This window comes from Scophthalmus maximus, chromosome 17 (assembly GCF_022379125.1).
Source record: "Scophthalmus maximus strain ysfricsl-2021 chromosome 17, ASM2237912v1, whole genome shotgun sequence".
Classification (NCBI taxonomy): domain Eukaryota; kingdom Metazoa; phylum Chordata; class Actinopteri; order Pleuronectiformes; family Scophthalmidae; genus Scophthalmus; species Scophthalmus maximus.
The window spans coordinates 3,827,696-3,853,201 of NC_061531.1; the positions used below are offsets into that span (position 1 = coordinate 3,827,696).

Here is a 25,506-nt window from a genome sequence, read left to right on the forward strand (position 1 = left end):
GTCTTCACCTTCAAATTTAAATGATTTACGTTACAGGGACTTGGTTTTTGTCGCCATAAGAAAAGACAAGTCCCCATAATGTGACTGTATAAAGAGACTTAGTTCCCCACAACATGCGTAATACACACACACACACACACACACACGCACACACACACACACACACACACACACACACACCTCTCTTCCTCTTTCCAACTGTGTGCCACATGAAAGCGGTGTACACCCTCCTGTCTCTGTCAGTGGTGTGTTATTAGTATCCAGAGACTCCAGAGTGTCTGCTGCACAGTCACCTCCCACAAACTCCTTTACACGCACTGTGTGTGTGTGTGTGTGTGTGTGTGTGTGTGTGTGTGTGTGTGTGTGTGTGTGTGTGTGTGTGTGTGTGTAATATATGGATGGGTGCAACCTGTATCTGCTGTGTGACTCACCCTGACAGGCTCCCCAGGAGAGCACCGTCAGCACACTATCGCCTCCTCGGCGTGCGTGTGTTCGCTGCGTTCACATGTACATACATGCAGAAAATAGCACGTTACTGGCGCATTCAAATATAGATATTTTATTTTCTTACTTAATGTCTGAAACACAAATGCTTTTAAGGCACAAATGGAACCGCTTGATCTACATTTGACTCTATAAATAAAAGACCTGAGTACAGTACACATTAATAATACAATACATACAAATTATTTTCAAATGTTAAGGCACCAACTCTCTTTCCCTTTTGCGCTTGTTGTGTTTTATGGATGTCGTGGGCCTTGTATTGTCTGCGAGCAGGAATAAAAAGGCCACTCCAACAATTTAAAACATGAAGCTCAGATTACTTGTCATAGAGAATATTGCTCAGCTCGTGGAAACAGCTGTACAATGTCTCCAGTACATAATACAGGAGTGGATAAGTATATTAGCTCTGAGAAGAAGGTCAGAGGTTACACATTTTTTAATTGAAAACATATTTTAAAAAGTTGGGGCATGGAGTTTAAAAGATGTGGGCATTCATCGGGAAAGGATGGTTTCAAATGAAAGACACTAACAAGTCGCATCATGCGAGTTGTAGGACAAAGTTTTGACACCACATCCCTGCAGGGCCCTTTAACAGTAAACAAATAATACGGAAACAAAAAAAGAAAATCTGTCCAAATAAGATATTATAGATGTATTTTTGAATATGACTGTCTGATTGGTTTCTATAATCACTCGAGAGAATGAGTTGCACAGGCGGAGTAGTTCTGGTGGCCACACTGTGAATGAGTAATCTTATCACCAAATCATTAAAATGTCCTTTTTAACTGACTGGTGTAATATATTTGAGGATTGTAATCTTAAACCAGAGGGAACAGACAGTCCTCGATCGCAGAATAAGAGTCACGTTACCTTTTGTACATGTGCCTCCCTCTTGTTGTGTATACCCAAAAGTTTTTAATAAAACTATCTTCTATCAATCAGACAAGTTTGTTTCCATCACTGCGTTGAACCGACAGCGAGCGGACATAGTTTTTACAAAAAGTGTATTTGATCAAAATATCTAACAGCCCCTTTAAAGACCAAACTGCCTCCGCTTATATATTTTACTTCAGTCTCCTTCATCTCAACGCTGACTGAACATTGTTCAAGCTCGAACCGAGACAGACGGAGGCCGCGGCTGAGATGGCAGAGGTTACCGAGAGAGGTGACGAGCCTTCGTCGCGTCCGTGACACGTCATAGCATCCCCCCCCCCCCCCCCCCCCCCGAAAGGGGTCGAAAAGAAGCGCGTCAACCGAGGTGTCTAATTTCCATTACCGCCCGTCGGCGTTGCCGTTGATGAATACTTGTGACAGCTCAAGCGGGAAGTGGGTGTAGCCTTCTTGAGTTTTCTTGAGTACCAACAGCCAGATAAGAATGAACACCGTTCATTGGTCCAGCGCTCGCGCACGCGTGCTGTCACGTCTCCTGGAAATGTCAAAAAGACGGCGGGCGACGGCGTGACATCTCACATAGTGTCTTTGATTTTACACTTTTGAAGCATTTAAATGCAGCGTTCAATTCGAGTAGGGTTCGGGCTGAGGGTTACGGTTAGGGTAAGGTTAGGGTCAGGATTAAGGTACGGGTTAGATGTCGTTGCACACTCACATCGAACGACAACTTCTTTCGAACGTATCACGGCGACAATAAAGAAGTCGCTGCATCTACCGCTGCTCTTTCGCTTTTTTTCCCGCCAAGGAAAGGGAAAACTCCGCGGCCGAAGGTGCCGCCAATGCGCCTATTGCGCTGGTTGCCAACCGCCATTAAAGACGACGAAGAAGAGCGTACAACCGATCGCGCTGCGATCTCTTAGCTGGTCGTGGCCCAAGAACAAGAACTCAACCGTAGCTCCTTTTTTTTTCTTCTTCCATTTGCAAAAGTCTTCAGTCCGAGCCAACACTGACTCAAATGACATCACTTTATTAAAATATTATTTAAAAAATTCCCGCAGCTCCCTCTGGAGACACATAAGGCTTAATACAACTTTTACAAATATGCAGTAGAACTTCTGAACACCTGCAAACACCCTGATGTGCAGTCATATTCAATCCTAATGCAGATTAAATCAAATTAGGATTAAAAACAAGTCTTATCCACGGTTTAAAATGCCAGTTCTTTGTGACATTGTTGTTCATACATTTTTAACCCCAGCCTCACCTCCACTGTGAGATTATGCACTTGTATCTGCCACAACCATGATTTGAGGGGGTAATATAACTTATACATATAAGTATACAGGCAGAAGCATTGTTTGGTTGTGTTCAGTCCACGATGTTGTTCCGAGTGGAAGATGACATTTCAGTGATTAAAGGTTTGCATTTTGAATTTTAGGGGGGGTTTTTTGTAATATGTACTATTGAGAAAACACTCTCTCATGATTCAATTGCGTGTCTCTCCAGGGTTTGTTTCCTCTGTCGGGGGCTCGGTGTTTTATTTGAAAAGGTCATCAGCCTTTCGGCGTTGCCCACCTTCCACTCAGTGACGGACCGCGGCCACATCAAACTAAATCCTCACACATCTCAACGTTTCCTGCGCCGGTGTGGTGGTGGGCCGTCAATTTACTGGGAGGACTTCAGTAGTACTCGTGAGTTTTACTGTGGAAATGTCAGAGGCCGCTTGCATGAGAGAGGGTTTCGGAGAAATACTGACTCGTCGCAGGTGCTTCCACATAAATATGGTCATAGTTAAAATATTAAATATAAAAAGAAAAAACCACCATCAGTGATTTTAAAAATAAAAAAGGTCAGCATCAGGCTAAGCACTAATCCGAATCCCAACATCAGCCGCCCTGAGCTCTGTTATAACCTCTACGTCATGAGCCTTGGAGATGAGGACGGGAGGGTAACTGTTAAACCACGCGCGCCCGTGTGTGTGTGTGTGTGTGTGTGTGTGTGTGTGTGTGTGTGTGTGTGTGTGTGTGTGTGTGTCAGCTTTTACAGTCATGACTCGTGTCTGATGGCCACTGTCGGGAGTGTCTGGTCACAACAGCCCCCCCACCACCCCACCACCCCACCCCGGGGGGCTGCGTTCAAACTGTCCAGCAGCGTCCGTGATTCAGTACACGGCTCCCATGCTCTGTGTGGCTGACGGCGCCGTCGACGGTGTGTGGTGCGCCGGGCCCGACAACGGCAGGCCCAAATGTGACCCCTGCTGCTGGTACCAGTTCTGGTGCGTAAACTCCCCCATGTAGGTGGGCGAGGAGTCCACCGGAGGCTGGTAGGGGCCCTGCCCCCTGCTGGTGGGCTCCAAGTTTGCATTATTCTTGACGCTGCCGCCGTTTGCGCTGCTGCCGCCGCCGCCGCCGCCGCCGCCGCTGCTGCTGTTGTTGCTGCTGCTGTTGTTGCCGCTGTTGTTGTTGTTGTTACTGTTGCTGCCGTTTTCCCACACAGCTGGGGACGGAGGAGAGTTGCAGGCCATGGAATCACTGGCGTCTGGACTGTGTTCAAGGGCAATTTCCCCGAGTGGAAACTCCCCGTTCTTGTAGAGCTTCTTAAACTTGGAGCGGCGGTTCTGGAACCAAATTTTAACCTGGAGGGAAGAGCATCAAATGTTGAGAATGTTACAAATGTTCCTTTCTTTCGACCTAACCCTTGATCTTGTGTCTTCCCAGCAAACAGGTAGCGGACGAAATCCCGCCCCGATGCTACCCACGCGGTATGAAACGGCAGACGGGCAAGTTGGCGATGAGCTGGTGAAGATGGTGGCGCGCCTGGCGGCTAGGCAACGTGAGGAGAAGGAGTAGACGAGTGAAAGTCGGACAAACATCCATCAGGTGGCCAGTGACACGTCTCCAAATGAATGACCCTTTGCTCCGTGACTGCTGGATGTGTAAATAAACCCTTTACTTTACATATATCTATATATCTATACAGTAACATTTAATATCTGCTCGACTTTTTGTCCCACTTAAGGAATTCCTCAAATGTGTCTGAAGTTAATATTTAATATTAGCTAGATGTCACACCATCTAAGGACTGTTCCCCAAGCGGCAGCAGTTACACCCCAGAGTACCTTGAGCGCCTTTTAAACGCGACGACTCTTATGGAGCGACTCTGACGATATGATTCGTCCAAACAATGCGCAGCTCGCGAGAGCGCCGGAACCGAGCGGCGTGTCCGTGTTCCAGCGCATTGTTTGAGCACAATGCGCAGGTATGATTAAACAAACAGCGGCGAAGCTTTTTTTTCTTTCGTCGCCATCGAGCCAAGAATTACTCATGTTGCGGTAAATCCTCGGGCCAGGAGGAGCACGACTGTGTAAATCAGACTGTCTCGCAGCGCAGCCTCGGATCATGTGCGATTCAGACAAATGTTTTGTATTCATGGTATAGCTTTTTATGCTCTTGTATTTAAGTATATTCGGTTATTCTAGTATTTTATTACAACCTAAAATCAGGGCCATAGGATTATGTAACCCTGAAATCTTAGATTTCTTTATTACTCGGGATGTCCAAACCTCTTCATCCTCATCTACGCTTCCACCAACCGCCTCATTCTAACCAGCCTCCACTCTCTGCACGCCATCATACCAGCTCAGCCTCGCCGTGCCTTTCACGGTTTTCCCGTATTCCCAGTTCCAGTTTTCGCGCTTCATCGAGTGACATCGGGCACACTTTTCCGCACCAGCTCACACTTCGGACCACATTTCACCTTTTTGTCGACTGACAGCTCAAACGGTGCGACTGTTGTTGAGGCGTCCGTCTGTCCTTTTCTGTCACTCCCGCGTTCGGCGGTGCGCTTTAATCTCCCTGCGACGCGGCTGCTAATCGCCTCCGTCATCGACAGTTGCTTTTCATCTCTTTTTCTAATTAAGCCCAATTCAAGTTGACAGTCCAACAGTCTGTCATGTCAGTTCGACTACGTCCGGTGCCAACTCCAAGGCCGACGAGTTGGTTCCGCTCACGGGGCTCTAAGCCGTTGAGATTGAAATGTCAACAACAAAAAAACCCCCACGTCAACTGATTTCCAGTGCGTTTCCCGTCCCTTAACACTTGGAGGTCCCCTCAGTGGCTCGGCCACGGCTCACACACGAAACCGCTTTCAACCGGCTTCAACTTGACTGCAGCCCCTCATTCCACATCACACACAAAGACATTTCAGTCAGTTGACAGTGTTTTAACCTGCTATTCTCAGTGCATCAGAGCACACTACGGAATTGTTCCCCCGTCGCCTCACCTGCGTCTGCGTGAGGCCCAGCTGTGCGGCCAGCTCCGCCCGCTCGGGCAGGGCCAGGTACTGGGCCGTCTGGAATCTCCTCTGCAGGACGGCCAGCTGGTAGCTGGAGTAGATGGTCCGGGGCTTGCGCACCTTCTTGGGCTTCCCGTTGACCATGCGGACCTCCATGTCCGGCTCTTCTTTCACTGGAAGAGTAAAAAAAAAAAGGCCATGTCATACTCCTCGCAACGCTGCTCTGGGGATTTCGCTCTTCGTCGGCACCGGTCTCACACAAATGTAACGCGAGCATCGGAGTTGGGGTTTTTGGGTTTTTTTTTTACTCAAACGATGACGTGAAACTCGTGTTGGATTCGGTGCAGAGAAGTTGTAGCACAGAAATAGCCACGGCAGCTACAACCCCCGAAGTTTCAAAGAAATTCCGGCAGCACTCTGAACTTATAATTTTGGTCTGAGTGTCTCCCACAGCCGGGGAGGGAGACAGAGATTTATAGGTGCTTTTCATGTAGCCCGGAGGCCCACTTGTATACATCCTGCCCTCTTTAGGTTGTTATTCTTGTATCCAAATTGATTTTTTCTTTTTGGCGTATTCTTTCAGAGATACAACCAACCATACAGAAACAAATTTGTTTAGCACACATGTTATAGAATGTCCTAAATTGGAAACGACATGAAGAATTTTAAACATAAAATGTCCATTCAGTTTGTAGAGGAAATATGTGTCATATTTATTCTAATATTTCATATATTTGAGCCTTAATATTGTTTACTGAGCATTTTTAACTGGAGTGTAACTTCAGTGTTTATATTCTGTATATTACAATTCTGTAAATAATACAAATATTACTACTTACTATTTTTGGACCAAAGAAGGTTTTTTGAGGTTAAGCTTTTAAACGGCAATAAGTAACAATAACAACACTGGCAACAGCTATTTTGAAATCAAATTCATTTTTTCAAATTTATATTTTTTTAAATTTCAAATAAATCCAAAAAAGACCTTCTGCTTAGTGCGAGATACATTTTGGGCGGGGTGTATGTATATTTGTTTCTTTAGTGCAATTTAGATATGTATTTATCTATTTATGACCTCATTCTACCGTTTACTTTATTGTGCTCAATAGTATATATCTCCATTAAATGAAACAGATATTCATGTATTTGTATATTTTTGTATTTGCCCGGGCGTGGCCACGGGCCTTGCGTGATAAGGAGCCCTCCGTGTTGGATGATTCAAAGGCCAAGGCTGACTGACGTGTCATGACACCTGATGTGCTTGGCTGTGGGCCAAAGTCCCCTGAGGCCATTTCCAGGAGTCAACTCCCAACTGGAATGTCAAAAACAGCACACCAGTCTGTCGGGTTTGTTTTCCCTCTGCGGTTGCACAGAAACACCTTCCAAGCTCCAAAAAAGAGCCGAGAGAGGAAGAGAGAGAGAGGGGGGGGGGGGGGGCTTTTGAACACAGTGCGGCGGGTAATCAAAGGGAAAGTTGAAGAGGCAAATTGTTACCCTTCATAATATCATTATATCATCAGCCTTCTGACTTTATGAGTGACATTATGATATATTCCCATGGTGTTCACTAAAGTTTCTATCTGTTTTCATCGTCCTATCATACACAGATTATTGTACAATTAGTTTATGTATAGCGCAATATGGACAAAATGTGTGTAAATGAATGAGTTCTTCATTCCAAATGAGGTGAAGCTGAAGAATCACTGCGTAGAGACTTGGGGGCCTCTAGGCTGATCTCCATTTTCCTATCAAAAAAAACAACCTCAAAAGATGTTTAGGACAGACAAGATGATAAAAAAACAACCCAGGATGGCCTGAAGTGAACACACGATGGTATGTCCATCAAATGTTATAGTCTTTTACTTGCTGTAGTCTCCCGACTGACCCCTTCTCGTCTTTTCTTGATGGAAACGTTATGCAAAACACCATTGGAATTAATTACAATTCAGCTGCAATCTGTGAAAGGCGGCCCAGAAGCTGCTCCACTGGCATGTCCTGTCTATTTGTGAGCCCTTCGTCCAACCGAGTCGGAGCGCGGTTCAATGACCTTTTAGTAGCAGGAGGAGAATGTAAGAGAGATCCATCCAATCACAGTTGAATCTTTTTTGTTTTATTACAGTTTTACTGTTAAAAGTAAATGAACAACCATCCCACCCTGAGAACTGGTATACCTGAGCAAAGGACGTGTTTAATGTATCTTAATTTAACAACATTAATTGATTTCTATTCTTTTACAGACGCACTTTCGTTTGCCTGAATTATTGATTTGGTTTCAGTTCTTCAAAGATGAAAACTGACTCTATTTGTTTTAATGGAGTGAGTTGTGTCCCAAGTCTCTCCTGCCTGTGCACCGTTCGGCTTTTACTCATCCACGAACGATGTAAAATTCTGATGTTGATGAAAAGAGCATCAGCTAAATGCTCCAAAAGATGTATGACATTTGGTGCAAAGAGACGCAGAGGAAAACTCCTAAATAAGGGAGGGGGGGTATGAACTCAGCACTAGCCATACATTATCCTCAGGTGGACAACGATGGGAAGATGCAGATCTATTTCTAGGAGGAAACCCCTCCGTGCGTCTTTACGCACACGGTTTGTAAACCTTTCATTTATGAGTTACACTAAATCAAGTTCTCATTTAGTTCCCAGTGAAAACATGTATACGCAGAAGCTGTAAAAAAACCCTCAAAAACAATTCTCCTGTTTGGTTCAACTTACCAACGTCCTGCAACTCCCTGCTGAACGCGCCGTGCTCCCTGTACGCGGCGTGCGGGTACGGGTACTCTGCCTTGCCCACGGGGTACGCGCCGCCGGGACCCATCCCGTTCAGGCTGTAGTGGTGGTACGCGTACGGGCTCAGGTGTTGCGCCGAGTACTGCTGCTGCTGCTGCTGCTGCTGCTGTGCCGGGTAGAAATCCTGCGAGGAGCCGCCGCCGTGGAGCGCGCCCATGCCGCTGTAGAAGCCCATGTCCGTGGACGAGGACTCCGGCAGGGTCGGGGAATCCTTGGTGGCCGAGATGGAGCTCCCAGCCAGCGACGGTTTCTTCTCCTCGAAGACAGGTGAGGGTTGCGCGTTCATTTTTGATTGTTTCTTGCTTTCTTTCCCCCCCCCCGCCCCCCACCGCCCCCCTCTATTGATGTCTGTTGCCCGGTGTTGTTCTCTGAACTCGACTACAGTGTTCAGGAGTCCACGCGCAGTCTGGAGAGCTGGCGTTTCCCAAAAAACTCCCTTGACGCAGCAGCAGCAGCCAGGCTGTCCACCGTGGCGGCGCCCAACCCAACTCGAGCGCCTAATTACAGGGTGCGCCGAGCGGAGCCGGGCCGGGCAGGACCGAGGGGGGGTGGGGGGGTGGATGTCTCCTTCCCATTGGCCCTCCCGCTCGCTCCCTGCCTCTGCCCCGAGGCCAAGACAGCGCTGACTGTCGCCTGTCTGGCTCCCTCTTCTCCCCACAGAAACCTCCATGTTAAGCCTCTCCTCGGGTCTGCGACCAGGGCGCGCGCATACGAACACACACACACACACACACACACACACACACATATATGCACTTGGCACGCAAAGTCTCTCCGACTACCATTCACATGGACACAGTGAATCTGGGGAGGCTTAACAACATCCGAGGATCTCAACAAGAGTGTGGAGACCTGGGCCGCGCATAGTGGTGTTGTGATAAGGAGTGTTTACGCACCAGTCCGCCCCCCATTCAAGTGCAGATGCGGCGCCGAGCGCGGCCGTCGACCCACATTGGCACTTATTTACACTTAATTAAGGCTTAAAAACATGGGCCCCCCGGGCTCCTTCTCCCCCATGTGCCCCCGGGGAAGAGAAACAGGCCACTGGAAATCCTACAATCAACTTCAGAAGTGTGTGTGTGTGTGTGTGTGTGAGAGAGAGAGAGACGGGGATGCACAAGCAGTGAAATCTCCCCTCACGTTGCAGAGTGAGGTGAACATCTGCTGTGAACATCATTTGTTCTGCAGTTTACAGTTTCCACCCGGAAGAGAGAAGCTCTCTTGGTGCAATATACAAATCCCAAAATAAATAACATGTCATCATTCAACTCAAAGTGGAAGGTGAAACTCAACTCATTCAAAGTGACACCGTCTGATCACCAGGTGTCACTGCTGAGTCTCGTGGAAACTTTTTCAAGAGTTCCTCCTGGTTGTCATACACTCAACACTGTGCAACGTCAGGGGGTTTTTGTTTTGGTTTTAATCAAATTGTTACGTCAGTTCAAATGAGTTTAGCAACTGTACAATCATTCTACATAACATCGTCCCCCGCTGGCAACTGCAGGAGTACCTCTGGTTGGTAGTCAACAGTAGCCGAGTGAGTCAAAGAGAAATGAAATAGTTTATATATATGCATATCTCTTTATGGGGGTAAAAACCTCTTATGATCTGAGGAGAACAGAGAGGCTTAATGAAGAGAAGATGGAAAAAATAATGTCGCTCACTCATCCTAAAATAACACCAGTAGGTGGTTTCAATTTTTTTTTTTATTAGCATTTTTCTTTCTCTATGTCATATACGGTAAACCCTTGAGTCCTTGCAAAATTAAAGTTCCCCAAAAATTGTACACCTTGATTTTCTTCAGCGGACACCCGCCGTTTTTTCCTCAACTCAAGAACAAGAGCTCTCTCTCCGATCACGTCTCCAGCAATCGAAAAAGCACTTTGTGTGACCGACCAAGCTCTCGGCGGGCAAGTTTACTCTTGTTCTTTACACGTTACAAAAAAAGAACAACAAAAAAAGGAGGGGGGTTCGGTGTGACTATAATCAGGCCTGGGGATGATGCTTGGCAATTGTTATATACAAACAGGAAGTGGAAGGAGAAAGAGAGAGAGAGAGAGAGAGAAAGAGCGAGAGAACCGGTGTGTTGATGAGCGTCACCCTCTCATTGTGGCGTGGTCCCCAGGTAGACAGAAGAGAAGATTTCCCTTTGTGGTCCACGAATCCCAGAATGCCTTGTGACTGAGTGAGACCACTCATTGGTCACAGTAAGAATGTGAGGAGGAGGAGGAGGAGGAGGGGATGTGTGTGGGGGGGTCACCAATCATCAGGTGACCTTGTTGACCATAGGTCTATTTACTTTCAGGGCCAGTTGGCAAATTGAAGTTAGAATCCTGCGAGGGTCAGAGCAACCGAACCACCGCCGCCCCAGGTTACACTCCGACAACAGACCAAGCATGTGTTTTCTCTCTTTTTTTCTTTTCTTTTTTTTTTTTTTTACAATATATGTATGTATAAGTACTGTATATGTATTCTTTATTGTTATTTTACAAGATTCCCTGATGGCCAGTGCAGAGAGAAACAGGTCAGGGGGAGGGTGAGAGGGAGTGGGGGGGGCTTGTCCAGTCTTACATACAGTAGAAACCAGTGGTGGGGGAAGAGACGAGAGGAGACGAGGGGCGCAGTGCCTGGATTTGTCCATAGGGAGGAGCACTTTGTGCCAGATCTACCCCGTCAGATTGGAAGGAAAAGACAGCGTCCGGGAGGGAGGGAGGACGAGCAGAGGGAGGACTTGTTGTTCTGTTGGGTTGTCTTCAGTTGGTCGGCTGGTTTATTCGCTTGCTGGGATTGTTGAGTCGTTGTAATCTCCTCGTCCCCGTCCCCCCCCCCCCGTCCCCCCCGTCCCTCCCAGGCTGAAGTGACCAATCGACCGGCCCACATCGCTCTGGACAGGAGGACGGACGGCGTCGCTCTCTCTCTGAGGGGGGGAAAGACGGAGACGGGTTGAAGTTCACGGTCTGAACAATGAGATTTTACAGGAGCATGGTCTTTGATGAAGCGTGTGTGAAGTGAGTTTTACCAACCGTGACAAATGTTTCAAAAATGACAACACTGTCTGCAGGAACATGTTTTGATAGAAATAGCTCAACATTTTTAAAGCACAAACGTTTTCTTGCTGCGAGACAGATGACAAGATTGATGCCATCCTAATATCTGTACACTGAATATAAAACTACTTTGACAATAAACACTATACTATATAAACATTTTAGAAGTGCTGGTCGTGGATTTTGTTATTCCTGGACAGAGCTTACTTAACTAAAACCACTGTGTCCAGAGGTGTTAGTTAGTGCGCCCAAGGTTAATAATAAGTTAAAGCACGAAATATGGAGGAATCAAGTAAATATCAAAATAAAAACTTTCTCCAGGGATGAAGAAACTGGTTAACTTTCCTGCATCGGGTGGAAGTAATTGGAATGAATGTGAAGAAGAACAAATCCTACCAGCGCCCCAGCAGTTGTTTAAGGATTTACGAACCTTGTGTCTGTACAAGGGCAGTGTTGGAACAGACTGTGTTGAAAAACCAAAAAGACCAAACAAAGTCTGCTCGGTCTGTTTAGACACAGAGGACGTCACTGGTTGGGTAACTTGTGTAGAGCAACAGCTCAGTCAGTCAAGATTTCCACCTGAATTCCTTGTGTTATTTGCACTCAGGTTCACGAATATACTTTACAGTTCGCACATCTATTTTTAGTCCCAAAGTGAAAGTGCGTGATGCGGTCGTGGCGTCGAGCCCCGGTGGTTTTTCTCTCAGGCTGCCACAACATTTCATTTATTGAATCAGTGCAAAAAGTCCTAGGTTCTGTAGGGGCTGACCTTATGTTAGCTTCTTGGCTTTGTTGTAGAGCGAGTCGACCACTTTGCTCATGTTCTGAATGGTCTCCAGGGCCGCCTCGTACGTCTTGTCCACCACTGGCTCCTCGAAGACGATCAGCACGCCTTCGCCTTGGTCCAAAATACCTGAATGGATGTTAGGACGACGAGGAAGGAAAACCGGGAGAGAAATGGAAGAATGGTATTTAGAGGACTGTCAATCAATTTAAAAAGGCGCGCTTTCAATCTGTCTAGTTTGTTTCAGAGGTGAGAACAAAGCACGTCATAATAGCATCACTGCATTTATAAGTGTCAGTATTTCCGTAAATATAACTATCAGTCTGGTAGAGATTGAAGCCCTCTTCAGGCAAACTGAAATGCACTAGTTAGCTGTAGGACGTAGCCACTCAACAACACTGATATTAAGCCATTTCTTAATGTGGTGTTCACACGTGCAAAACAAGAACTGTAGATGCATACCGTGAAACTTCTCATCCAGAATCATCTGTGATAATTTCCTCTCCACGTCTCCCTGCAAATCAGACACAACCAGACTGTAGGTATTCCACTGTACTGAGAAGCGGCAGCTCGCGTATAATGACAATTTTGATCTAAAAGGCAACATGAAGAAGAAAAAAATCTTACCTTAGAAAGTTTGATGAGGGAGGAAATGTGTGCTATCTGTTAAGAGGAAAGATGGACAAGCACAGGGATAAAGGCCACATGAGTACACCACAGGTATACTAGGTATTCTTAGTATACTTATGTGTGTACCAATATTCACAGAGTATACTTTGTCTGCACTGACAGCTGTTAGATGTGAGGAGGGTATACCTGGACCCTGGAGAAAGGCTCAATGACCCTGATGAGGTTCTGCTCCAGCAGGTTGTCGTACAGCTTGGTCAGATGGGTGCTGATGATGGGGTCCTCCCTCAGCTCTGGTTTGTACTCTGTAAGTGCCTGTGGGAGGGGGTGGGAACGGGACATTTTAATCTCAAGCGATGGGAGGGGCTAAAACATTATCCAAAAGACGTAAAGACAGCGCTCCAATCACAGTAGTTTAACTCTCAACGTTGTTTAGCAGTTGCAGCACAGCCCACAGTCTCAAGAACGTCATCGTAAAGAAGCTCCAAACACAAACCTTCTCAAAGTCTGCGAGCGACCGGTTCTTGCTGGCTTGTGCCACACATTTCAGAGAGTCTGTCTGTAGGAGAGGAAGATGAGCAAGAGTTATGGCTTGGCTACTAAAGAATATCAATATGTAAATAAACACAGAAAATCAAATCTTTTAAATTACTGTTGCTGCACTCGTCAATCTCCCCATGCTACATTATGCAGTTTACGTTCAACACTTGAAAGTTGGACACATGCTAATGTTTGTGTACCATGATAAAGCAGATTAAGTGTTTAATCCACTTTTGCTCGTGTTTTGTGGTTAATACATGCTTCTTCTTTTTTTCACAACACGTCCCACATTCTTTAAATGCAAAGAATCTTTTCTCACTACAGCATCATGTAGAACGTTTGACAGACTTACAATGTCTACTTGTTTGTTAAGGTTACAATGACATTGTGACAGATATGTATAGACCCTGGGTCAGATGCGATGCGTAACGTATTCCAAATCGCGATTTTCGATTTGAAAACGATTAATCGTTCAGCCCACGTTTTACTTTAAAAACTCCAGGGTTGTGTATGAGTCTGAATGGACACAGACTGAGACAACACAGGCACACGCGTTCGCTTCCTGACTGGATCTTATCACCTAGACTACCAACGTTTCTAAAACGGTCAGGGCCAGTTTCACCTCGGCGGCGACCCGGAAAGGAAAACCCATGTTCTGCTCATTCACAGCATTTTCTGCAACTAAGCAACCAACTGCACATAGACAGTCTGCTTCCTGTTTACACTGTCATGCCCATGCCTAGTGTATGTGAATAGTCACTTCCAATACATTTTCAGGTGTGTTATAATGGAAAGAGCTTAAATGTTCATCTGGACAGAGACAGTATTTTATTTTAAAAACCCCATTTGCTGTCACTATGGATGTAGCTACGATAATCTGACAAGACAATCGCTTATGAGAGGAGGGGCTCAGTGGACATTTGCTGAAATTGAAATAAGAATTCATGTGTAAAATTAGGAATAAAAAGTAATACCTGTCTTCCAGAGTACCGGAGAGATAGCTTGCCGCTGACGAGCGCCTGGACTTCCTCAGGCCTGAAACAAAAAAAAAATACACCTTTGGACCCAGCAAGGAGAGAAAAGCCATTTGGGGGTTCTCTACAAATCTTAAATCTTATTTTACTGCAATCTGATAACTTATAGAAACAGTGGACATTTTGAATTTATTGTATTTTGTTTTTAAACCAGATACACTATCCTGAACTACTGCGGGTAATTAAATCGTCATAATAGTAAAGTAATTACGTCATGCAGACGGTCATGTATGTGTTTGTACACCACTCACAAGTTGAGCATGATTTTGCAGAGCAGCATGTATTTGAGGGAGGTGATGGCTCGGGGGCTGTCGATGGAGTCGTAGCCCTCGAAGGCCTCGTAGAAGTAGGAGTACGCCGTCTTCCAGTCTTTCTCCTCTGCGGCGTGAATGATCCCTGGAAGCACACACGTTTGGGTTCACCACAATGTGCAATGTTTGACACAAACAATCAGTTTTGTGTTGCACACGTAGTGTGTCCTGTACCTGACTGCATGTCTAAAGCTGCTTGTAGTTTGGGTGGGCAGTAGATGGCGTTGGCGGTTGTTCTGGCAGAGGTGAGGGCGGCGTGGGCCTTGGGGAGGTTACTGAGAGCGTGGTACGTCTTGCTCTCCAGCAGCTGGACCTCAACTAGCAGCGCCTTGTCGTCCATCTTCTTCAGCTCCTGCAGCAACTGGGAACCTGAAGGGAGCAGGAAGGGCAGCAGTCAGTGTGATGCCTTCACTGGGTTTACTTAGCTCTCACATTTTATTTAGGATGAGAACTAAATGAGATGGAATGTTTAATACTTGACATTTCTTTGGTCTTATGAATATTTTGTAACTGTCAAGCAAATGTAAAACACTAACTAGATTGAACACTCACCAAGGTGTAGTGCCTCTGGGTAGCACTTTGTGTCGAAATACAGTGAAATGAGACGAGCCTGAGGAGAGAAGAAAACAAACGCCATCTCAGGGCCCAGGTACAAAACTTGTTGGCACTGAGAAAGTGCCCAGGTAGAATATTTGTTCATTGCTTAAAAGTTTGTACCAAGTTGAATTATTTGAAACCTGGAAACCGGAATGTTACATGAAGGGACCTGCAAATTATAGAGGAATATCCTTAATCAATAACCAGCATTAGAGCTGCAACAGTGAATCGATTAATCGATTAGTAATCGTCTACAAAATGAATCAGCAACTATTTTGATTATCGCTTAATCGGTTAAAGTAGTTTTTATGGAAATATAAGTCAAAATAAACTAAATATCTTTGGTGTGTGGACCAAACAAAACATCATCTTGGGGTTTGGGAAAAAAGATCAAAATTTTTCACCATTTTATGGACCAAACATCTAATCAATAAATCGGGAAAATAATCGTCAGATTAATCGTTAACGAAAATAATCGTTAGTTTCAGCCCTAATCGACATGTTAACAATCGTTAGGAAGCCACAAAATCGAAGTAAACGTGTAATCAATTTAATAAAGAGTTCACCATTTGTGGACTGATAAGACCAGATGGCTGGATTAAAACCCAAGGAAGGTGGGAGTGTCAGCTAGAAAACTTTTGTTTTGATGTTGTTGTTGTTCTTGTTTGAATTAGAAAATAATACTAACTAGAAAACAGGAAAAGATTCTTCCAGTAAATCAGTTGCTGATTTGTGCTGCCAAATAGTTTTTCCCCCAACACAGTTGGCGAGAGTGGACAGCTACCACACGAGTCGACCCAAATCTTGAGGTGGCCTGTAACTTTGAGCTGCTGCATCGCAGCCATGTCGCAGTTGGTTTGGAAAGACCCACAAATGAAATTTATTATCATTATTATTAATATCAAAGATCCCGGTGCAGTTATATGGTACCACGCGAGTAAGAATGTACTCATCTAAACCTGAAAGTCTCACCTCGAGTGCCTGTCTGAGGAAGGTCCTCTTCTCAGCCTTGGCCCAATCTATGCACTCAAGGCAGAGCTCGACCTCCTGACCTGTGGCAGCCTCCATGTCCAGGAAGAGGTCAAGCAGGGAGCGGACCAGCCGGGCTGCCTTGGCCTTGGAGATGGAGTTGAGGAAGGGGCGTACATACTTGAGCAGACCCCCAAGCTCTGAGAAGACGAGAGAGAGAAGGAAACTTATAAAGGGAAAACAGCATGTGGTCAATCAGCCACATTGGCTGATGAATGTTTTATCTGAGTATGTAGGATTATACAAAAGAGTTTGCAAAACACTCTAAGATAACAATTTAAAAAGGACACTGATAACTCCAAAAACACTTTAACACTAGATGATTTTAACCCCAATTTCCACTCGCCGACAAAATAACAAAATTGGAGGAAAATCGCTTTGTGTGAACTACAAACGACGCGATCAAAGAGACTTGCCGATGCCTCGCCAGATATCAAGCCGGCTAAATATCTGGACTTGTCCTGTGGTGTGAATTGTGCTTTTACTGGCAGTGAGTGTGTCGACCACAACGTCAATGACAGCACTAGACGACACAGGCTGATCGGAAAACAAACGGAACCCGGGGGAGGAACTCCAGTGTCACTTCTCGCGTGTGTCTTCATGACAAAACGTACTTTGGAGACATTTCTCCTGGTGAAGAATCGTGTAGTGTGTGACATAGTGATGATAAGTCACAGTGTGAAAAGTATGACGACCGAAAGCCTTGCGATTAAAAGACAGCAGGTCGTGTGGTATGAAGGGGACTGCGATCTTACAACTTTGAAAACCGGGTCGTACGTCCGGGCTATAACGGAACAAGTGCAGCAGGTCTGCTGCCAGAGAACAATCAAAAAAAACAAAGCACGCATCACTCTAGTGCTGCCTTAACTCTTTGATTAAGATTCAAGATCTTTGTTGTCATTGTGCAAGCACAACGGAATTACGGAAAGTGTCATCCTTAAGTCAAAGTGTGCCTGTTCCAAAGATGTACCAAGGAAAATGTACAAAGTTTTAAGCCTTTCACTTGACATCACTAAAGAAACATTTTTTATACAACTATATGCCTTTGCAGCATTTTGTTGTAAATATCACAACACAAAGATTTGATTCCTAATATTCTACTCCTTTTTATGTTCACGTGCAAAGAAACAACTCCCGTGTTTGCTGAAGTTTCATGAAGACGGACAGGTTGAATTCAACAGGTAATATTTTGACGCCGCCGTCGTCTTCGGTGCTCTGCTGCGCAGCATTCACAGTTTCACAACAACACCGAAGCAGGTGACAAAAAAAATACGCGGCACAATTTTACAATGCCTTCTTGTTTTCAGTGGTAGATGAGGGACGCTGGAGGAAAAAAACAGTCCAATCCCAACAAATGTGGATCATTTGGACGCGGGAGTCGGGAGCCATTTCTCATGGCTGGGGTGTGCAAAAGGTTATGGAGAAAGAAAGAAAAAAAATAACTCCACCAAGACAATATGACACGGTTGCGTGTCTTGAAGAGTGAACGTGTTCCAGTTACCCGCGGCCTGTCCCGTCTTGGCCAGCAGCCCCCCCAGCTCCAGGATGCTCTGCTCTTTGACACGCACCGCCTCCTCATCGCTCTCCTGGATGTCCCGCTTGACTGCAACACACACACACACACACACACACACACACACAGAGAGAGAGAGAGAGAGAGAGAGAGAGAGAGAGAGAGAGAGAGAGAGAGAGAGAGAGAGAGAGAGAGAGAGAGAGAGAGAGAGAGAGAGAGAGAGAGAGAGAGAGAGAGAGAGAGAGAGAGAGAGAGAGAGAGAATACTGACATGAATGACCGAGGTATACAAACAGTGAAATTGCTGATGTTACACTCTTTCCTTCAGTTTCTGCAGACTAGCATTGAGTCAGGTTGGATCACCGACAGGTTGGATCACCGACAGGTTGGATGACAGGCAGCCCGGTGGCCAGCCATGCTGCGAGACATCGCAACTGTCAAATGACAACAATCAACCGCAATGACAGCTGCGCATTTAAGCGCCAGCGACGCCAGCAACGCCAGCAACGCGTCGAGGGGTACATGGACACGTGCTAACAAAGAAGGCGACGTTGGGGAGCTAGCTCGGGTTTCGCGTTTCCCCGTTGGCCGGCCGTCTTGGCCGGACGCCGACTGGCCGCCGGCGACGCGCTGGCGTTAAACGGCGCCGCTGTCAGCCGAGCTCCTGTCAAATGAATGAGCCCGCGAAGCTAGCGTTAGCGTTAGCGTTAGCGCCGCCGACGAGCTAGCCGGTGTGCTGCTAGCCGGCTAGGCCACTGCTGCTGACTCACTGTGCATGCGAGGAGGGAGGGGAGAAAAAGAGCGACGGCCAGCGCTGGGCTAGCTAGCCTAGCTTAGCTTAGCCGTCAGGTGCTAACCGACTAAAAGCAAAGGTAGCTAACTCAGCGTCCCCACGATTGATGGGAGATGTAAAAGCGTCAATGTCTGAGACGCAATGATATTTCCTTTTCCGGGGCCCGCCACTGTTGTCAATTATGCTCACCTATTGAATGCAAGATATCGATAGAGGCATTCCGGTCCGTTCCAAGAAGAGACTGTGCTCTCTGAAACTCAGCCACCGCCGCGGCTGCCATCTTTCCTCTGCCAGCAATCCGATCCACTCAGCCCGTTGGTTTTCCGGTCAGGTCGTTCGCACGGTCGCCGCAATGCCGCCCCCTGCAGGCGGTGCCGAGCTCCGCAGACAGTCGCTCCTGCCCATGGACTGATGACCGATTAGGCTAATTAATTGATCCGTAATAAAACCTTCACTGTCATTAATGATGTTGGATTTATTTGCAGCCAAAGGAGTGTGTGATCGCCGAGTGATTCAAAGCTTTACTGGATATGGGAATAAACAGCGTTAACTAGCTTTTGCAGGTTTTTATTTATTCCTTCAGCCCACGTTATTTCTGTATATGAACAGCATTTAGTGGAAATGTTTTATCACCAACCCCCCCATTTATTTTTTTAATTAATTTTTTTTTGCATGGCAGCTGAGCCAACAAAACCCATTCATTGAAAATAATTTTAAACCTAACTTTGACCTGTTGCTTTAAATTATAGTTTCACAAGCTAATCCAAAAACAAAAATGGTAAACACATCCAAAAATTGCATTTCTGTAATGAAAGTTTACTTTACTAAAGATGATTTTTTTTTTTAATGTTGCTTCAATGAAGAAAAAAGATTGATAGTAAAACTTTGCATACACAACTTCACCTAAGCTTCTGTATGCATGATAGTTGGGGTTGCAGCACACAATACAAGAACGGACAGTATTTCCTCATTAAATATTTAAAAAAATAGCTTTTATTTCACAAAACATACAGGGAGTACAAAAAACTCAAAATCATATCTCACGAGTCGAGTCACTCATGAAAGTCGAGTCTGCTTCACAGGATGATGGACAAGTAGTCACAAACCTGGAAGCAAAGGAAACGATTTACTAATTGTGTGACATCCAATATCATTTTCATTCAAGCCTTCGCTGAGAACATACATGTGCACCTGTACGTTCACGATACAGAACTTTCTTTCTTTATTGGAATTAATAGCAATGGATGGTAACAAGTGCCACAGGACTGAGCACTTTGCAGCAAAGACACTGAGCATAAAAATAATTACTTTAATTTCAATTTCAGTGAGGGTCTGTTAGTTCTGCCAGGGCCAGCAATATTTAAAAAATCTCATATTTTAAAGTATTATACAAATAACTATAGGTCATTGCATATCCAGATTATGATACAGATCACGATGAAGCACATGTACTTCTACACACAGAAGTAGCCTCTCACATGCTGCGTTCCATTATACCTCGGCACAGTAAAAAAAAAAAAAATCACCAACCCGACTTCCGGATTTCCGAGATCTGAATTCCGAGGTATAATGGAAATGCAGCATTAGATACGAGCTCCACATTGTGTCTCCTTTGGTCAGAGATCTTCTCCTGTTCTGAATTACCCTGTGTCACTTTCACACTCCTCCATGTTTGTGTGTGTTGCCTTCATACAGATTCCCTGCCTACAGTGGTGTTGCGTGGAAGAACTCAAAGCGTTGGCAAAATACGAAAAATAGTGTGCTATTTGCAACACAACAAAATAAACAACTGAACATAATATGAAAAGATAGACGTTTTAACGTTGTCACAAGTTACCTTGCAGCTCATCATCAGGTTCGGAGAGCTGTCCACGTTTGGAGCTACGGAGAAAACAGGGTTGTGGAGACAGTCCTCCATGTGCTCCGACACCCTGGACTCCAGCAGACGCCGCAGGACGTCCGGAGAAATGTTCCGCCTCTACAGAGAAGGGCACAACATCACAGCATTTTAGCTGAGTCAATCACTCGCTCACTTACTGAACCTCTGGCTTTTTTTGGCCCAGTTTTCTTAATTTACAGGCTTTCAGCAGAGTCGCTGCATTACTACTGTACTTCTTCTGTCAGATTTTTCTACACAGAGCCAATATGGATGGATGAATGAGAGTGACACTGTTCCAGTGATATAATAATCATGTTAGTTTTACTTCTGGTTGGGGGATTATCCTGATCTAAGTTTTAGACCTAGGGATAAAAAGTAAACAGCTAGTGTTAGTTTTGTTTTTTTTAGACAATATTTGTTTCATTACAAATTTGTAAAATTAATAGTATGCCAGATTAGTTATTATCATCCATTGTTGTCGGTACCATCTTATTATATAGACACTTCATCATATAACTATCAATTGCTCACTGTGATATTGAGGACAACTTAGAAACATAATGAAACTGTGGCATACTATTGAGTTACTAGGCCTTTCTTTTTCTATGGTTTCCAAGCAGATATGTTGATTCATCGGACATCAAGAAATCAATGGGGGAGAGAGAAGTGGGGGGGGGGGGGAACAGTTGTGTAACTCTGCACTGAAGCACTCTCAGACTGGTTAGTCACAATGAAACCAAAAATATGTCCCATGTCTGTGTTTGTCTGAGTTATGACTCCTAGGAAGTGCTACAATTCTACATTGCTGCAACTGGGAACAAAATAAACAAATAAAATCACAAAACTTTCTCAAATCTTTGGCAGACGTATATGACATTTAAATTGAAATGCAGGTCATGTGTCTTAGGATGAGAGTTTCAAAAACAAACCTTAGTGTTGATATACAGTCCACAGGGACAGGAGATGAAAAGACTGGTGATGTTCAAGTTGTTCCTACAAGAAACAAGAAGCACTTGAACGCTGAGTCTTAAGAATTATTATGGTACAGTAACAACTTTTTAGTCCGGCCGTGTATGTTTGACTCTTCAACTTATGGTCTAACCATTTACAAATATCTCTTTGTCTCCATTTTTCGCTGCCACTGATTTTACAACTGTGCCAGAATAGACGTGATTTGTAGTTAATCCAAATATGAAAAAAATAGACAATATTGACCTTTGTCAAGAATTCTGTTATAGGAGGCAAAGTCTTTGACTCACGCTCGACACATGGGGCAAATAATATGCATCTCATCCATCCCCTCCACGACGGACGATATGTACTGCTGCTCAAACTGCAGGTTCCTCTCATACTCCTCAATAATGGACATTTCTGAAGCGGAGAGCAAAACGCACATCAGACATCACACACCCTTAAATGACCACATTTCCATTCGTATCACGTAACATTCTATCTATATGTAGATAGATATGTCAGTACTATTTAGCTGATAGAAACATGTCACCTTGGGACACGAGCTCCTGTTGGATCTCTTCAAGGACTGCCAGCTCGTCGTCGTACTCTTTCATGACACTAAACATCTGTTTAAGAGAAGAGGAGCGGGGCCTGCGATGGGTCACAGAACTCCAAAACGGATAGTTGTGACAGCTACAAATGATGGCAGAATTATAAAGTTTTACTGTAAAGAAAGACTCTAGTGACACAGAAAGACATCAGGGAGCAAAGAGACATGGGAGGAGAGAAAGGGACGAAAAGAAAGAGACTGAGAGGGAGATTGACAGAGGCCGACCGACCTCTGCCATGCCCTCGGGCCCCCACAGGGAGGGCAGTCTCCGGTCCTCTGACTGCAGGGCGGTCCACTCCTCCTCCATCACCTCCTGCACGATGATGGAGGCCCCGGAGGTCTCTCCCGCCTGGCGGTACCTCTCCAGCAGCCTCGAGCGGCTGTTTTTCAGCCTGTCCACGCAGCGCTGGTGAGAAAAACGCGAGAAGCCTCAGTGTTGAAACTCACAACTCCGACTCACAACATGCTAGCAAGCTAGCTAGCTAGCTTGCTAGCTAACCCCCTTTGCGTTTTCTGTCTCACCTTGCGGTACGTTTCCTTCCACGGCGGAGTGGTGCCTTTGTAAAGTGTCCGGTGTCTGTGTAAACCGTCCATTGTAAGGAACCGATGGCAGCTATAAAGTAGCAAAAACACCCGCTCTGACAACCAGACTGAACCCGAGAAAGCCCTCAAAAACAAAACATTTCGGCATTTAACCCCGCGCCCCGGAAGTTTATCTGCACTTCCGCGAATTGCATCATGGGTTGTGTAGTTTTGCCGCGTCAAGTGGTGGAATCGCCCAGGCATCGTCAGGACAACTTATATTCTGACGTTGCGCCTACATTACATACATTTCTGCACACGTTTCCTGACTTTTTTGTGTTGGCCAAAAAAGTAAACAATATCTAATTATTAAGTTACCTTAAAGCCCCAGTGTGTAATTTTTGTAGTTGCCATCTCTTTACACTCAAAAGCCCATCATGACAAATTGAAAAGATGTTCTTGGAAATGTTTGCAAATTTATCAAAAAACAAATCAAAAAAACTGATAATCCATTACAACTAAATTATGAAGCCACTATAAACAGTTTCTACTCCAGCTGGCTTGGACGTAGATGTTTTATTATTAATTCATCACTTAATTCTCGACCAAGTCAGGGATCCCAAGCAAATAAAACATCAATTAAAGGTTGAAAGGTTGCAGTATAAATGTATCCTATACTGTATCACTGTGCTCTCTTCCAGTGATTCAACATCTGTTATGCCTCTGAACTCTAAAGGCCAATCAATGGCTGAAGAGCTTCTCAAGGTTGTTTTTTCACTGTGTCCTCAAATATTCAATAAATCAATCAGATTAAGAATTTTGTCAGCTTTTATCGCCATGAAGTATATAATATTTAAATTTTTGTGTGTTTTTGTCACTCAGGTGACTTACTGTGATGTACCATATAGTCCAGAGCTCATGCTATTATTATTCTCAGCATTTAGTTACAGCCTCCATGTCTGTGATACTTCACAAATCCACTCTTCTCTTCCGAGTCAGCGGCCTCCTTTGCCCATGAGTAGAGGTGCATTCGGGAAGAAACCCATTCCAATAAATCCACTATCTAGCTCTGTACTGCTTTCAGGGAGTGTTGGTCAAAGGCTCCAGGAGTTGGTGCCAGTAGAGGTCCTGTGCCTTGCACAATGTCTGAACCGCAGAGCAACGTGTGGCTCTGGGTAGTTTAGACCTGGGAGTGTAAGAAAAGTGGTCAATTAATATGAATTAATAGTTATAATGATAAGGTGGAGATTCATGAAAAAGAGAATACAGAGGAATGCAACACCTTCTTTTACACCATTTTAGACAAGTTACTGCATGTCATTCCCTCACTCTCACTCCTTCTTCACTATTCCTATCAAATAAAGGCATTAAATGCCACTCATAATAACAAAAAAAGACATATTTACATGGCGAAGGAAGGAGACAGGGTGAGGTATAATGGCAGTGTGTATGTGATAATGCTAACTGACAATACAGCTGAGCTTCCACTTTTAAACTCACACAATGTTTTCCAACATGATGCATCTCTTAAAATGCAAAGCAAGTAAATATATCTGTATGGTAAAATTCCCCTGAAGTACAAATAATGATATCTACTTATGGTTTTCTAATGTCATCATCATTTCCTAAAATGTTTTCTAGAAATGAGTATGGGGAAGTTAAAACAAAGTTAGTTTACATTCATTTCGGGTTTAGTTCACTGTGTTGATTTCTGGATTTCTGGAAATCTGGCCAGAACTCACGTACAGACAAATTTTCTTCCTGCTGTGCAATGAATGAAAGACTTTTCAGGTTTGTTTGAATTGTAGGCCTATGCCAATAGACCTATTACAGAGACACTTGAGGCTCTGATTTACTCAAACATAAATTTTGCCCAAATGATTCTGATTAATTCACAGTAGCAGTTCTTTTCGGATGTGGAAATGTATTCAGAACCTTTAATCGTGTTTAAAACATTAATATATTAATGTAAAAACTAAGTCCTGAGTCCGAATATCAAAATTAAAAAAGAAGGCCTTCTTGTCATTCAGAAAATTTCCCTTGACTGACATGGACATTATAAAATCTTACTGATGCAAAGAGCCTTCAGCTGTGGTGGATGGTCGAGGTGGCGCTCACTTCAGTTTTGTCGAGTGGTCTGAGGGCTCTTGAGACGATTCATGGGTGAGAAAGGAGGAAATAACAGAGTTGTGTGGCGCAAATCTGTAAAGTGTTAGGCTTTTTGTGAAATTTTGGATGATTTCTTATTATGGTTATTTATTTGAAACCACAAGAACTGCCAAACTCATCCACATCCAGTCTACATTGGACAAAGTTTCCTATCCAGACACTGCCTTTTGTTTTTGTATACATAATATGTGTGTGTGATATATTTATAACAACAAAAAAATCATAGACAATGAAAGAATGGGATCAAAGAGATTATTGTTTTATGAAAAAAACAGCACATGCTGGTCGGGGGTCAGAAGACAGAACCCTCATTTTAATCTTTGACAGTGGGCTCAATGTGTATAGCATTTGTTGTTTTTCTGTATCTATAGTTAGCAAATAAATGTATTGGGATAAAAAGTTGCAACAATATTTCCCTTTTTCAACTCCTAGTAAATGAAAAGGGTGCAGTTCGCTTTCACCCTGAGAGAAGCAATGTAAGCCAAACACACACACACACACACACACACACACACCTCATGGACTGTCGCAAGCAGCCCATTGGTCTGGACTCAGTACCCTCAGTGTTATTCAGCCCCCCCCCCCCCCCCGTTGCTCTCCATCTCCGGCCTCCACTGC

General features: G+C 44.6%; 3 protein-coding genes across 3 annotated transcripts; all 3 read right to left on the bottom strand.

Annotated features, from left to right (window-relative positions):
- Window positions 1-332: 332 nt before the first annotated feature.
- LOC118288990 (homeobox protein Dlx3b-like) lies at window positions 333-8,823 on the bottom strand. Its single transcript, XM_035615611.2, has 3 exons — window positions 8,406-8,823; window positions 5,677-5,861; window positions 333-4,030 (listed from the first exon to the last, which is right to left on the bottom strand). The coding sequence occupies exons 1-3, from the start codon at window positions 8,764-8,766 to the stop codon at window positions 3,557-3,559; spliced, it is 1,020 nt and encodes a 339-aa protein (XP_035471504.2). The 5' UTR covers window positions 8,767-8,823; the 3' UTR covers window positions 333-3,556.
- A 1,345-nt stretch (window positions 8,824-10,168) lies between these two features.
- Window positions 10,169-19,099, bottom strand: LOC118288989 (26S proteasome non-ATPase regulatory subunit 11). Its single transcript, XM_035615610.2, has 13 exons — window positions 18,944-19,099; window positions 17,951-18,052; window positions 16,393-16,589; window positions 15,376-15,433; window positions 14,998-15,192; window positions 14,764-14,908; window positions 14,453-14,513; window positions 13,435-13,497; window positions 13,128-13,253; window positions 12,939-12,974; window positions 12,774-12,825; window positions 12,297-12,440; window positions 10,169-11,397 (listed from the first exon to the last, which is right to left on the bottom strand). Exons 1-12 carry the CDS (start codon window positions 19,032-19,034, stop codon window positions 12,298-12,300), a joined length of 1,269 nt encoding a protein of 422 aa, XP_035471503.1. The 5' UTR covers window positions 19,035-19,099; the 3' UTR covers window positions 10,169-11,397; window position 12,297.
- A 625-nt stretch (window positions 19,100-19,724) lies between these two features.
- On the bottom strand, window positions 19,725-22,917 carry rpain (RPA interacting protein). The gene is made up of 7 exons (XM_035616366.2): window positions 22,720-22,917; window positions 22,427-22,603; window positions 22,138-22,213; window positions 21,893-22,004; window positions 21,563-21,626; window positions 20,592-20,732; window positions 19,725-19,860 (listed from the first exon to the last, which is right to left on the bottom strand). Exons 1-7 carry the CDS (start codon window positions 22,789-22,791, stop codon window positions 19,831-19,833), a joined length of 672 nt encoding a protein of 223 aa, XP_035472259.1. The 5' UTR covers window positions 22,792-22,917; the 3' UTR covers window positions 19,725-19,830.
- Between the last annotated feature and the right edge of the window lie 2,589 nt (window positions 22,918-25,506).